At 37.9% G+C, this 15,821-nt stretch overlaps 1 protein-coding gene and 2 pseudogenes across 1 annotated transcript; all 3 read left to right on the top strand.

Annotated features, from left to right (window-relative positions):
• Nucleotides 1-2,497: 2,497 nt before the first annotated feature.
• LOC130987073 (transcription termination factor MTERF6, chloroplastic/mitochondrial-like) lies at nt 2,498-4,850 on the top strand (annotated as a pseudogene).
• LOC131026046 (dehydrin DHN1-like) lies at nt 4,798-5,848 on the top strand (annotated as a pseudogene).
• A 7,496-nt stretch (nt 5,849-13,344) lies between these two features.
• Nucleotides 13,345-14,292, top strand: LOC131026045 (uncharacterized). Its single transcript, XM_057955822.1, has one exon. The coding sequence runs from the start codon at nt 13,345-13,347 to the stop codon at nt 14,290-14,292; it is 948 nt and encodes a 315-aa protein (XP_057811805.1).
• Nucleotides 14,293-15,821: the final 1,529 nt, after the last annotated feature.

Genomic DNA, 15,821 nt, shown 5'->3' with positions numbered 1-15,821 from the left:
ACAAACATCAAACCAAAAGTCCCTGAGAGTATGTGCTAATTATTCCAATCCAATAATTTACATTTAATGAAGTAGTATTTGATATTTATATTGTTTTCTTTTTCTTTATATTGGCAACATTTGATAAAAATACTGTTTTTAAAACGTATATATTGTTGGTGGTGGATAAAGGGTTAAACGGTAAACATGGATAAAATAATGTAATCTATCTATCTATTATATAATAGCATTAAGCCTTAACCTATATGGCATATCTAAAATCTCACCATTTCAAAATTTACCATACATAATCTTCATCATTTATTAATTAATTAACTATTACATTCTATATAAAGATTCATTAATCATAATAAATATAATTAATAATAAATGTATATATATAATAATATTAACATTACTTATAATCTAAATTAATAAATTTTATTATTTATTTTTTCTAGATAAAAATTAGATTTACATGTCTGATAAGAAAAAAATTACTATAATCTATATACGATAAATTATTTTAATTGAATGTTAGTGATTAGATGTATATTTTTTTATTAATTTTATATTTCTCAATAGCGTACATATTATATGTAAATGTTGCAATATATTATATTGTATATATATATATATATATATATATATAATATTTCTATTCTTAATTTTCAATCAAATTAATTTTAAATTAAGTTTGAATTGAGACATGCACGTATATGTAAATTATAAACGGGTCCGGTCATTGATTTACATGTTTGCATAATAAGGCACAAATTCTATAAACTGATTACTTTAAAACAAAATCTTATTTTATGTCTATCAAAATAATTAAAATTTTATTTTTATTTTTTATAAAATAAATCCATACATTTTATTTATATAGGGAAGAAAAATATATTTTTCATTTATGCAAACTTTATTTGTTTCTGTTCGTCCATTATAATAATAATAATAATAATAATAATAATAATAATAATAATAATAATAATAATAATAATAATAATAATAATAATAATAATAATAATAATAAATTATGAAATTAGTAATGCATACATGAAGTATTTAGATAAAGAACAATAGAGGATATGATGTTAAAATATATTAGAAATCTTTAATCATGTATCAAATTTATAATAATCTCAATCGAGTGAAGAATGCATATAAATCACCTCATTTCACATTGAGTATTTTTATAAGATTTCACCAAAATAAAACTTATACAAGAATAAGCTCTTGCTCTCCAAATTAAAAATCTACATTTAATTGGCGGAATGATTGAGACAATACAATTTGAATTGTTTTGTCAATTTAATTTGACCAAATTCATTTAATTAAATACATGGTCTAATTAATTTAATTTGAAAAACTAAATTAGTTTTATTAAGTAAATTATTTCTTCAAATTAATTTGATTATAAAATAATATATTTTGTATAAAATTTTAAAAATAAAATTTGGACTCAACATAGATTTTTTTATGAAAATCTATCAATTAAATTACTAAACAAATTAATACAATTTGAATATCGTGTCAACTTTCTTAAGCTACACACGAGATGATTTTCAAAACTTAGTTATGGTCTTTCAAACTTCAAACGAGATAATGTTCACGAGTCAATTTTATTCTTTCAATTTTCAGACGGCATGATGCTCGAAACTCAAGATTTGAAGATAATTAATGCTCACGAGTCCATTTTATTCTTTCAAATTTCAAACGAAATGATGCTAGAAACTCAATTATGATATTTCAAGCTCCACATGAAATAATGCACAAAAAATTGTCAAGATTTTTCAAGCTGCATACAAGATGATATTTAGAAGTTAGTTATGATCTTACAAGCTAAAGATGATAATGATCTTTAAAGCTACACACAAGATAATTCTTGTAACTTAATTGTGGTCATTCAAAGTTCAAATGAGATGATATTCACAAGTTAAATTTATTTATTTTTAGCTCCAAACGAGATGATTCTTGGAACCCAATTATAATATTTAGAACTAATAATGCATAAAAGTTTGTCAAGATTTTTTCAAGTTCCATACAAAATGATGTTTACAAGTTAGTTATGATGTTAGAAGCTCCAAATCATAAAATCTCACAAGTCAACTTTGATTTTTAAAGCTTCAGATAGTGATGTTAAAAAAACTTGACGCATAAAAATTCATTTTTTGTATTTTAAGGTCTAGACGAGATGATACTCAAAAGTCTGATGTTCAAACGTTAGTTGTCGTCTTCCGAAATTTAGATTATCATATGATCCTACAAGGTTCAGACGAGATGATGCTCAGATGAAATAAAATTTTCAATATCGATACATTTTTCAAAATATTATTAAATAAAAATCTACATAAAAAGAATATTTATTATTCTAACAAAAGGTTAACATTTAATTGAGGAATATGATTCAAATTAATATAATTTCAACTATATTATTTTAAATTAAATAAATTTAAAAATAATTTATATAATAAGTTAAAATTTCCTGTCGAATTTCGACGGCTGCGCGCACTAGTCGTCGAGAATAGGGAAAGGAGGAGAACCTTACTCTCCCTCCCACCGCGCACATCCACAACCATTACTTTCGCCTTGGCGTCGCCGCTTCCGCCACCTCCGGTAATGTTTCTCTCCGTCTTCTCTCTTTTCTTTCCTGTCTCTTATCTCCTTATGCTTTTCCAGTTTCGTTCCCTATTTGTTCAATTTTTCTCTTCGGAATTCAACTCGTTTTTTGTTTTTGCTGAAAACTATTGGAGTTTCTCGACGCTTTCGTGAAATGAGATTGATTCTGAATTCAATTTAATTTATTTTATAAGTATATGAGATTAAGTGCTCGAGATTCGTTGGTATTACAGCCTGCTGTATTCGGAAACTTTTGCTTAATCTATTTCAAAATGTATAAAAAATACATTGGAAATTATTGACGTGCTTGCTGAAAATCGCTGGAATTTGATTTCGTATTGCTCCAAACTTAGTAAAGTGTAATTGCTGATGTCTGTTTTATGATGAAACGGAGTTTGCTCCATGTATATAGCATACACGGTGTTTATTGGTGTGTTTATAATTATGAGGAACCAAACTGTGCTGCAAATGCCTACAGCTTTTAGAATTTACGGTGTTGATTGAATTTATTGCACGAACTACATTTTGTGCTTTGCTTCCTTCTTTCTCCTCTTTCTTTTAATATCATTAATGTAGGATTCTGCAGTTCTTGCTTCTTAAAATTTGGTAGAATGCATACTGAAATCATGAAAAACCTATAGTAACTCGGAATTGGATAAGCCGTGAGTAAGTAGTAACCAAGCCTAAATTGACATGTTCGCAGGAGCAGTCTACATATCATTGACCTGGTATATTGTTTTTATTATGTGTATGGTATAACGGAGAGCACGAGTGTTGACATTGTTCTGTTTTTGTCTTCAAGAAGCCACATAAATGTTATATAGTCAAAGCATTTTACTATGGTGTGAGCAAGATCATATATGAAGAAGAACATGCTTGCCGTGGTTTAATGCTTTTGTGTTCTATCTGCATTTTTGCTGTTAAGCTGTTTTGCAGCTGATTTTAGAGTGTTTTCTCTGAAGCTTTAGAAAATCCGATAGGAATATGGACACAGGGTTCCAGGCTAGTGGCATTATGTGGTTCTTCAAAGACAGAGGTTTTGATGATAAAAGTATATATTCATGCGAAGAAGTGCAAGCGGCTTGATGATGTTGATAGGGAAAAGGCCTCAGAAACTTGGGAGTACTTGAAAAGCATAGGCATACCAGAGAGGAAACTTCCCGTGGTTATTGGAAAGTGTCCAAAGATTCTTACTCTTGACTTGCACGACAAACTTGTACCGATGATCCAGTGCCTTGCAACATTGCAGACAAAACCAAAGGAGGTAGCTTCTGCCATAACAAAATTTCCACATATACTTGTGCACAGTTTGGAAGAGAAGCTCTGCCCCCTTCTTGCATTTTTCGAAGGTCTTGGTGCTCCTGAAAAACAACTTGGTAAAATGATCCTGTTGAACCCTAGCATAAGTTACAGCATTGAATCCAAACTTTCTCAGATGGTGGATTTCCTTGCTGGCCTTGGTCTGTCCAAAGATGGGATGATCGGTAAGGTTCTGTCAAACATCCGTTTATCATGGGTTATAGTGTCGAGAAACGGCTAGGACCAACTTGTGAGTTTCTGAGATCACTAGGTCTAACAGAGTCTCAGCTCCAAAGAACAGCAATAAATTTCCCAGAAATTCTATGCCGGGATGTCAACAAAACACTGAGACCTAATGTTATGTACCTTGAATCGCGTGGGTTCAGTCCAAGCCAGATAGCGGCAGTGGTAGGCTGCTATCCTCCAGTCCTGATCAAGAGCGCAAGTAACTCCTTGGGACCAAGAATCAAGTTCTTGGAACAGGTAATGGGAAGACAAATTGACGAGGTTGCTGAGTACCCAGAGTTCTTTAGGCATGGTTTGAAGGGAAAATTAGAGTCGAGGCAAAATCTACTAACACGAAAGGGCGTGGAATGTAGCTTGAGTGAGATGTTGGAATGCAACCACAAGAAATTTCTATTGAAATTTGGCGTGTAAATTCTGAGTGATTTGTTTCCTTTCTTCTTAGGCGGCGTTTATTTTGTTCTCTTAGATCCCAAGGAGAGATGAATTGGTGGGGATAGGCGCGTTAAGTTTTGAGTTGAGGGTTTTAGGAAATGATTCAGGTTTTACAGCACTGTAAACTCAACATCACATGCTGATAGGCATGTGCTATTACTAATACTTTAAATTCTCATTTCATGTATATGATAATTCGCCGTTGTTCTGTAATTTATGATTATGTGTATACTTTTGCTCATCTTAATCGTGTTAAGGAAAATTGTCCTGTTACATCTCCTCCCTCTATATATACGTTCATTATCTGCATATAGCAAACATCATCAATTCCACCATTTGCTACAAACATCATACATACATACATACAATAGTGTTTTTAGTGAGAGAGAGAGAAGATGGCTCAATAGTCAATACGGAAGGCAGATCGACGAGTACGGCAACCCCATCCACAACGTTGATGAGTATGGCAACCCCGTCCAACGCCCTGGTGGAGGCACCGGTGAGTCCTACGGCACCACCGCTGCTCACATGACGGACCAGCACGGCGTTACCGGCACTCACGCCGGAAAGGTTACGCATGGAACCACCGGCGGGGACTGTGGGACTACCGGCGGAGGGCCAACTCATGGCACTCACGGCGGAGGGACCACCAGCGCATATAAGACCGACGAGTATGGCGCCACCGGCACCACCGGAGCGTTCGGAACTCACGCTGCCGGGGTTCCGGGGACCACCTGAGCTTATGCGGTCGTGGCGGCACTGGGATGACGGAGGGCGGCGGCCACAGGCGCTCTGGAAGTTTCAGCAGCTCGGTATGAAGTTTGATCTCGATAGCATTTTTATTATAAATAGTTTATTGTTTATGAATTCTAATGCTTGCGAGTTCAGGAGGATGACGGGCAAGGCGGGAGAAGGAAGAAGGGGATCAAGGAGAAGCTGAGCAGACCTACGGCACCACTACCATGCCCGGCGGCGTCGGATATGAACAAGAGCATCATGAGAAGAAGGGAGTGATGGACAAGATGAAGGAGAAGCTGCCCGGCCACCATTAAATATTTAAATATCTTATCATATATATAGATACAGATACAGTTGAATATACATATAATAAGTCAGCTGCAGCTGCACCACTCTATGAGTATGTGTAGCTAGCCCATGCACTTCTTTTCTTAGTTTTGTTTGAATGAGGTGTGTACGTACTGTATTTACTATTTTCTTGGTCGTTCCATTTGTATTTGGACATCTCTTCCTTTATGTGGAGAGGAGTATAATATTATGTGTTTTCACTTTCCATATTCTCTGCTATAGTTCATGTAAAATAATCATATTGTAACATCATGAAATATAAGCAATGATGCGAAGATAACATTAAAAATTGAATATGAATATTGGGTTGAGGTTCCAAGTTCAAACAATCACCTCCTAGCTAGCTCCAGCACAGCTGATGATGATATAGGCGCCACTCGCCAGAGACGGAGACAGGGGGGTGGCTGGTAGTGGCCACCGCCCCCCTCAAAATTTTAAAATTTTCTAGCTATATATATGTATAAATATATAAATATATATAAATGTTTATTTGAATATATATATATATATATATATATGTGTGTGTGTGTGTGTGTATAAATGTTTATTTGAATATATATGTGTATACAAATTTTTAAGTGGCCCGTTCATCTAAATTTATGCTTGAGCCCAATAAAACTCCAACTTAAAATTCAACTAATACGACCATTCGTGCGATGCACGACTAACATTAAAATTAAACGATATATTTAAATAAATGTAATTATTAAACAAAATCAAAATATAAATTTTTAACTTTGTATAATACGTGATGATAACTATTTTTATTAGATAAATTTAAAAACTACTTGATAATAAAAATTAGCATTACACATTATTATTAGAGTATTTCGCATCATAATAAATAAATATTTTCATATGAAAGTATAATTAAAAAAATTATAAAATTTTAATGAAAAAGAAAAAATAAAATATTTTTAAATTTTCATAATTTATTCATTTTATATTCATTTTTAATAATTTTTAACCCTGATCTTCCACTTTTTTTTCTCTCTCTCTACTGCTTCCTACGTGGCTCTCTTTATCTCCATCTTCTCCATCTTCTCACAAGTTTGGCAGCCATCTCTTGTGTGGTACACCGTTCCAGTTCCACCACCATGGCTGTCGCCCGTTACTGATGACACTGCTCGATGCCTACGCGAAATTTGGGAATCTCAAAGAGGGATATCTTCTCTCATCAAAGCAAAAGTGGGATGCCCAGATTTATAAAAGTCTTCTCTGCCATTTCTTTTACATATGTACTTGATTTTACTTTTCTTTAAGAGACTTAATAAGAGACTTAAATCTCTGGAAAGGAGAGTCACAGAACTTCAGTATGTGATTGGTCACACTGGTGCCAACACTGCTCGAAGAGATCTTGACACACTACGAGTATCTGAGGCTCATCTTTTTTATGATGCCAAAAAGGGGGAAAGATCATATGAAGGAAAAAAGAGGATAAACGTTGCACCTCCAACTCAAGCAAATCAAGAAGTTGAAGACATGATGGAGTCCATCCAGACGAAGCTCAAAGCCAAAGCTAAAGGAAAGTTTGTAGTCATTGAAACTGCTCCAACCTACAAATCAACATCTCAAGATCTACCGCAGAAAAGGCCAAGGAATGATGATGGAAACAATCTGCATCAGTCAAGGAGACGACTGGAACTAGGCATGCTGGCCATTCCATTTACACCAAAGCCATATCAAGAGCTTCAAGCTTATAGGAACTCAGGGATTCTGATTTCCCACATTAAGAGGAATCAACTGAAGAATCCTGAAACTTGGGTTCCAAGGGAGATAAGCGACTGGTGGGTCAGAGTGAAGGAAACCTTCACCAAATGGTTTCTAGCTGCAAAGTTCGACCAGGAGAAGCATGGTTTCGATGCATAGAAATACTTCATGAAAAATTGGAATGAACAAGCTCAGTTCAAACTGATTGAACAAGCAAGGAAAGCAGCTAAGATGACCTCCTCCTCTGCTCAACGCCATCACACCGCCGAGAAAAAGAGGTCTCACTGACCTTGTCACCATTGAACGAGAAGTGTGGAGCATCGGTGAGATATGGAGAATCACTGAAAGATCTGATCCAGACTTATATGCTCAACGGAGAAATGCTCTGTACCGCTTTATCATCTCACACCTTAAAGTTTTTATGGTTGTATTTGTTTTTGTCTTAGGCAGCGTTTTTACTTATCTGCCAAATGCTTTATTCTCCCCATCTAAGGCTGATATCTTTTCAGTCTTGTGAATGATAACTTATGCTTCTTTTCTCTATCTCTCTCCTGGTGACAACATCTCCTTGTCTGGGATCTAATATGTTTCCTCTTGAGCTTTGCTATCCTTTTCATTAAGTTGCACTGATTACAGGCAATCTTCTATCTGTGCCTTAGAATTCTTCCTCTAAAGTTTTGGCATCATAAAAAGGGGAGAAATTATTGGGAAATGAATGATATATCCAACCCTTATATTTTGATGATATCAAAACTGTTAGAAGGTGTGTTCTAGCCAGAAGTTTCTCTTTCAGGTATCAAATGCTCATCTTGTAGCTAAACCAAAGACCGAAGTCTTGAAAACTGAAGATACCAAATAAAATTGAAGAGTCGTTCTACTGAAAGCTCCTTACAAGTTCTGAATTTATCAGAGTCACAAATCCAACTAAAGTCCTGACTGAAGGAAGGTGAAATATGACGTTTGAAGAATTCACCAGTCGAGCACTTCAACAAAGGACAAGTTCTACCTCTCTGGAGACTATGACTGACTGAAGAAATGAAGGATGTCTTGCTCCAGCCACGTGAATAGCTTCCAAGACACGCCACAATTAAAGTCCAAGTCAGAACTTTGACTTTAAAGGAGAAAAATGACGAAGACCCTGAGCACCAATTAAATCAAAGTTAAACTACAGTATTTGAAGAAGGGATCTCTTCCAACTGATCTATCCTTCATCATCTGCCTATAAATGAAGCTCAATGATCAACCCTCTAAGTATGGGGAACCGATTCAACAACACACGCCGAAGCTTTGTCAAAATAAACTTTTCTAAACTCTTCTTATTTCTTTTATGCCCTGAGGACATGGCATGCTTTAAGTGTGTGGGGGGGGGGGTGTTTTGTTGTGCTTATACTTTCAATTGGGCGAGATTAGTCTTTCTATGATTAGTTTTTGGTCTTGAATCGTGCGAATTTTTATGAATTTGTGGAAGAAGAGATGGTTTTCGATGTGAATTTCGGGTTTGTGAATGAATGGTGGTTATTCTTGTTTTACTCTTAATATATTCTTCTTGTTTATGCAATGAATTATGAGTTTTGTTGCAACACGATTGTAAGTAAGTAAAATGTGATTTGTCCGGTAGATGCTAGAAGGAGTGTTGTCATTGTGATTGCCTACGATCATATCTTTATCTGTGAAAAATGCTGGAAACCAGCGCTGAAATTGCCAGCTCTGAAACATCTGGCCTGTTCTGAAACGTGACAGCTCTGAGTCTCTGCTCCTCTAGTCTAACTATGAGCATGGGAAACCACGTGAAAAAAACTTTAGATTGATGGTTTTTATTTCACGAACTATGGCTCAACTGTCGAAACTTTAAGCACACAAATGGTGAGATTGGTGATATTGATTATAAAGGCGATCACATTAGGGAATTCACTTCTAGCGGAGAATTGGGTCTGATCGAATTGCTTACATTACTGTTTTGTTACTTCTTAAACTTTGAATTACTTGCATGATCGAGAGATGTGTGTTGATTGTAAAATTTTGAATTGACTTTGTGAATATTTGGATGGAAATTAGCATTGTTGAAATCAATCTCCTCCTAGGATTAATATGGATTTTGCTTGAGGACAAGCAAAAGGCTAAGTGTGGGGGGGTTGATTTATGCTTAATTGTGCTAAATTTTGGGGTTTGTATGAGCTTATTTTAAAGATAATCTTCTGAAAATTGGTGCATTTTATGTGTTGTTTTATGCTTTGCAGGAGATTTAGGTTTTATTGATGGAAGAGTGCAATTTTGGAGATTTTGGGGTTAAGAATGGTGTTTTTAGCATAGCTCTGTCGCCAGAGCTGACCAAAGCTGAGAGCCCGTACTGCAGAGCAGAGCAGAGATGCTCGCCAGAGCAGAGCTGCGAAGATAGCTCTGTACCAGAGCAGAGCCAACATCCAGACGAGAGCCAAAATTTCCAGAGCCGACATCTCCAGAGCAGAACAAGTGTTACAGAGCAGAGCTAAAATACGCACCAGAGTAAACCCGGAAGAGCAGAGCTAAGTGCCAGAGTAAACTGCCAGAGCTGACTTTTCAGCTCTGTACTTTTCAGAGCGCGCGATGCCAGAGCTGACTTTTCAGCTCTGTCATGCCGTTTCAGAGCTGACTTCCAGCTCTGACTACCTTTCCAGAGCAGAGTTATTCTCGCCAGAGCTGATGTTTTTAGCTCTGCCTTGCCGAGGCAGAGCTGCAAATTTGGCCAGAGTAGGAGTGTTTTCCAGAGCGCGCATCCAGCTGGAGTTGCCTTATCTTGCACGATTTTGTTGCCTTTAGAGTTCTACTTTGCATGGTAACTTTCATGGTGATCAAGAGGAATTTGAGGTCTATAAATAGGGTTTAGTTTTTATTGTAAAATCATCCTTTGCCCTAGTTTTAGACGCCTTGAGATATGTTGGCATCCGAGACTTAGGAATTTTATTGCTTTCGTAGTTCTTCAAGATTTCGAGTTTTAGTTCTAGTTTCCTTTTGAATTCGTTCTTTAGTTTTTGTCGAAGGTGTAATCACGTGACAAATTTCATCCTTGTGACGTTTTGGTATTTCGTAATTCAATTCTTTTTATTTTGTTTAATCATGTTTATGTTTTTCGTCTATGTTTATGCTTTCTTTTTAATTATGCAATTTCGATTATGCACTTTAGTTTCACGTTTAAATTAGTTGGTTTTTAATTCATAAGTATTTAATTTTCTTAAGTTAGATTAAATTTAAGTTGCTTTAATCTTGCCTAGGGTTAATAATTTATTTCGCCTAGTAATTCTAAATTTGGTTTTTAATTCTAAGTTTTAGTTTAATAATCAAACTCTTTACTGCTTTCTTTTATTGCTTTTTCTTACGAAACTACTAGAAGCCCTTAAAGACTTTCCTTATGAGACAACTTAGGGTTAACTTACACGTTACAATAGATCTCGTACTATTGCGAGTCAATCTAGAGTAGTGTTTAGGTTGAGTCATCAAGCACGGTTGTTGAAGACCCGATAAATAAGACATAAGAAAACCCGATGAATAAATCAGAGAAGTCCCAATAAACAAATCCAAAACTATTTTGATAGTCAAAAAATTTAGAAGTTTCAAAGTCTGAAGGAGTATATATTCAAATTTAAACATAATAAATTTCCTCAGTGATCCCTTTGCACAAATACAATATTCTAACAGCATAGGTTTTTTGAGTATGACCAATTTCTGTACACCAACAGCCTGACAATTTTATCTTTCACAATATTATCATGTTCAGACAATGCTGCAACATTCTCAATGAACTCACATCTTTGCCCTATCTTTCTGGTCTCCCACGAGGCAATACATCCAAGTGAGTGCCGGGAACAAGATACAGATACTCCAAACTGCTCAGCTAACTTTGAGATTTGGCATGAACCCAATCAAACCAATAATTACCAACTGGTTCCCTTCACTTGCCCGGTGAGCAATGAGTGGTAAAAAAGTAGCAATATAGATGAGGATGTTCTCAAGACAGTAGATTCCCTACCGAGATGATCTGGTACTCGATTGTCCCTAGTCAGTGTTGCCTGTACCTGAGCGTCAAAGATTTCTTGAAGAAGCACTGAGCACGGCTGAAAGCCCATTTCGTGAGGAGATCCGGGCAGGGTTGGAAATCCGCTGTGAGAGGAAACCCGGAAGGGCTGAAAATGCACCCGAGCAGGGCTGAAAAGCCGGCGTCGAGAAGTGACCCAGAAGAGCTGAAAATGCACCCGAGCAGGGCTGAAAAGCCGGTGCCGAGAAGTGACCCGGAAGAGCTGAAAATACACCCGAGCAGGGCTGAAAAGCCGGTGCCGAGAAGTGACCCGGAAGAATTGAAAATGCACCCGAGCAGGGCTGAAAAGCCCATTTCGTGAGGAGATCCGGGCAGGGTTGGAAATCCGCTGTGAGAGGAAACCCGGAAGGGCTGAAAATGCACCCGAGCAGGGCTGAAAAGCCGGCGTCGAGAAGTGACCCAGCGGGGCTGGAAATGTGACACCCGAACAGGGCTAAAAAAGTTGGTGCCGAGAAGTGACCCAGAAGAGCTGAAAATGCACCCGAGCAGGGCTGAAAAGCTGACCCGGAAGAGCTGACCCGGAAGCTCTCCAAGCTTTAGTTCCCAAAGCTGATCTACAATTAACCCCAGACCCATGTCCGAACCTTGCAGAAATGCAATTGTACACTGCCAGACCGTAAATCATTTCTGTCGCAACACAGCATAGAGTTCTTAATATTGGTGTGCCTTTACACAAAAGATTGCATGAAATCAGTCAAGCTGTAGATAAAATGGATGGAAATTAAAGGATTGAGACTAAAATCCACAATAAAGAGAAATCTTCCCTCCTCAAGCTAAGCCGAGCCATGGCTGCGATTTCTTCTTCGATTTTCTTAGTGTCGATACTGGTAACAAAGGATGTTGAAGGTCAGCCCGTTGAGGGCCAGGACCGTCTGACGCATTTGTGCCTCCTCTCTGATCCTGGACCCAGCCCCTGTCTCGATCCCTTTCGAGCTCTTTCCTCCAGCCCATCTTCTTGAGACTTTATCCATGTTGTGCTTCAAGAAGGAGCTCCATCCGTAAACATTGTGATTGATGACAACGCCGACGACGGCTAAAAGGCCCGAGCTGAGCAGAGATTAATTGGTGACTTGAGTTTCAGGCCCTCAGGCGACGCGGCGGAGGCCGCCGGAATCTTCGTCGCCAACGTCGTTTGACAGATCGGTGAACTCCTTGGAGAAGGAAATTCCTTAGCAAAGTTGAGGACAGGATTTAGCTTGGCGATTGGTCGCCGATATTTATGCGCTTGATGCAGTCAGTCTGATATGTGAATTGCACCTCCATTTTTTCGATTAGCCATTAGACCAAAACCCACCCCAAAACATTATTGGCCAAGATGAGGAACTAGATCCGAAAGGAAACCTCCAAAATAATCTGGAAACCCCCAAGATCTTCCCTGCCCATGAGAGATCGGATCGGACCCCCCTTCTCGTCGGAATCTGGAAACCCCCCTTCTCTCGAATCTGGACACTTGAATCTGCTGGATTTGGATCTAGGGAGATTGATGCATCGAGCTCTGATTTTGGGAAAATCCTCCTTGAATTCTTCGCAGCTAGCAACAGCGATAATTCTTGCCCCAAATCGAAGCCGGTGCGGATGGATTTGGACCCAAATTCTTTAGGAATTGTCCCCATAGCCGTGAGATTACCCTCTATTAGAATATAAATAAGAAAGCTTCTAGAACACACATGCACGTTAACTTTTGTCATGCACGTCGTTAGCATCTTTTGGCTGAGCTGGCATGTGTGCCGTTAGAAGCTCACGCTCTCTGCATTTTTCATTTGCTATAAATAGCTGTAATCTTTCTTTTGTTGCTTAAGTTTTCTTCCCAAGTTATCAATAAGATTTTACCTTTATGCTTCATCATCTTCTTCAACATGGTATCTAGAGCTAAATAGTCTTCCGCTGATCTTACTTCTTCTTCAATGGCGCCTGGTACGCCTGCCAAAAATCCCCCTTATGACGATCCGTCCAATCCTTATTTTCTTCCGAACAGCGATAGCCCCGGAGTCCAACTGGTTACTCAGCAGCTGAACGGAGCAAATTATACAAGCTGGAATCGTTCAATGATCACGGCACTTATTGCCAAAAATAAGCTCGCCTTCGTCGATGGCTCGCTTCCTCGCCCACACCACTCAGATCTGCTTTTCACTCAATGGATGCGGTGTAATAGCATGGTTGTTTCATGGCTCCGCAATTCGGTTAATCCTGAAATCAGCTCAAGCATCATCTACATCGATGATGCAGCTCACATATGGAATGATCTCAAGGATCGATTCTCACAAGGTAACTTAGCCAGAATTTGTCAGCTCAAACAACAACTCTTCACTCTTAAGCAAGGTTCTGATGATGTTGGTGCTTATTTTACCAAACTACGTGTGCTCTGGGATGAATATCGTGATTATCAACCTGTACGTTGGTGTATTTGTGAAAATTGTCGCTGCAACAGTTCTCGAAAATGGAATGAGTTTCAAATGCAAGAGTGCTCGATGCAATTTCTAATAGGTCTTAATGCATCCTATTCTCAGATCCGATCTCAAATTATATCTACTACGCCTTTTCCGTCACTATCTAAGATTTTTGCCTTGGTGTTGCAAGAGGAAAAGCAACGATCTATAGATTTCATTCCAACTCCTTTGACTTCTGGGAATGGAGATATCTCTGGTTCCTTGATAAATGCTGCCGGTTATGCTAGAGGTAAACCAGGCAGGGGAAAGTTCTTGTGCACCAATTGTGGAAAAACGAATCATACGGTGGATAAATGTTTTGAGATCATTGGTTATCCTCCAGGATATGGCAGAGGTAGAGGAAAATCACAAGGTTTTACTCATGATTCTAATTCTAGATCTGTGAATCAAACAAGTGCAGGTTAAAATGCAACTGGACAGAATGGAATTGGCTCTATTTCATCATCTGATATGGCTCAGCTAGTTGCCTATCTCAAGTCTCAACTGCAGGGGTCTTCTGTATCTGCATCGGTTCCAGTATGTGGACAAGAGACAGGAGATAACTCTGCTGCTGCACAGACCTCTCCTCCATTCAGTGGTACAATCTCCTTAGAACCTCTTATTTGTTCATCCTTTACTTCATCTTTTTGGTTGCTTGATACCGGAGCAACTCATCATGTATGTAACTCTGCATCCATCCTCCATTCCTCTGTCAAAACTGATAATACACATGTCAATCTTCCCAATGGAAGTAATGCCAAAGTTACATGTACTGGAAGCATTACTCTCACTCCAACACTTACATTAACTTCTGTCCTATGTGTTCCTAGTTTTTCATATAATTTTCTTTCTGTCAGTGCTCTTACTGCCTCTTCCCAATGCTCAGTAATCTTTACACATGACACCTTTACCATACAGGGAGCTTCACCGGGGACTGTGATTGGGAAGGGTAGCCGCATTGGAAACCTCTATGTTTTAGAAGCAACTCCACTCAACCAAATCAGCCATTCTACAGTCAATAAGTTTCCAGCTGTGTCAGCTGTTATTTCTGCCGACTTGTGGCATTCTAGGCTAGGTCATCTTTCTTCAAACAAACTTCAAATGTTAGCAAGAGTTTTATCTCTTTCCAATTGTAAACATTCTCTGTGTGATATTTGCCCTTTAGCAAAGCAAAAGAAATTATCCTTTCCTAATTCTGAGCATTTTTCAGTTGATGTGTTTGATCTTATTCACTGTGATATCTGGGGCCCCTATCAAACTCCCACTGTGCAAGGTTACTCCTACTTCCTGACCATAGTAGATGACCACTCTAGGTTCGTTTGGACCTTCTTGATGAAGCACAAATCTGATACTAAAGCTGTGCTCACTCAATTCTTTAGCACTGTCCTCACACATTTTGGGAAAAGAGTTAAAATCTTTAGATGTGACAATGGACCCGAATTTAGTTTGGGGGAATTGTTCACACAATATGGAACAATAGTTCATCATTCTTGTGTAGCCACCCCTCAACAAAATGCTCGAGTTGAGCGCAAACATCAACATCTCCTCAATGTGGCTCGAAGTCTCTTGTTTCAGTCTCATCTTCCTTTATCTTATTGGGGTGAGTGTATTCATACTGCTTCATACTTAATCAATAGAATACCTTCTTCTGTCCTACCTAACCACAACACTCCATTTGAAATGCTGTTCAAGAAATCCCCCACATACTCTCACTTAAAAGTCTTCGGTTGTCTTTGTTTTGTCTCAACATTGGACAGACACAGGACTAAATTCTCCCCTCGGGCTTCTAGATGTGTTTTCTTGGGCTATCCACCGGGTTACAAAGAGTATAAAGTCTTAGATCTTGCCACTAATCAAGTCAAGATTAGCCGAGATGTGGTCTTTCATGAACATATTTTTCCTTTTTCACGCTTATCACCATCCATTTTTCCTACTCCACAATTTACTTTTCCTCC

The sequence above is a fragment of the Salvia miltiorrhiza genome, chromosome 5, assembly GCF_028751815.1.
Source record: "Salvia miltiorrhiza cultivar Shanhuang (shh) chromosome 5, IMPLAD_Smil_shh, whole genome shotgun sequence".
Taxonomy (NCBI): domain Eukaryota; kingdom Viridiplantae; phylum Streptophyta; class Magnoliopsida; order Lamiales; family Lamiaceae; genus Salvia; species Salvia miltiorrhiza.
The sequence above is the reverse complement of the archived record's forward strand: the minus strand, read 5'-3'. Positions and strand labels throughout refer to the sequence as shown.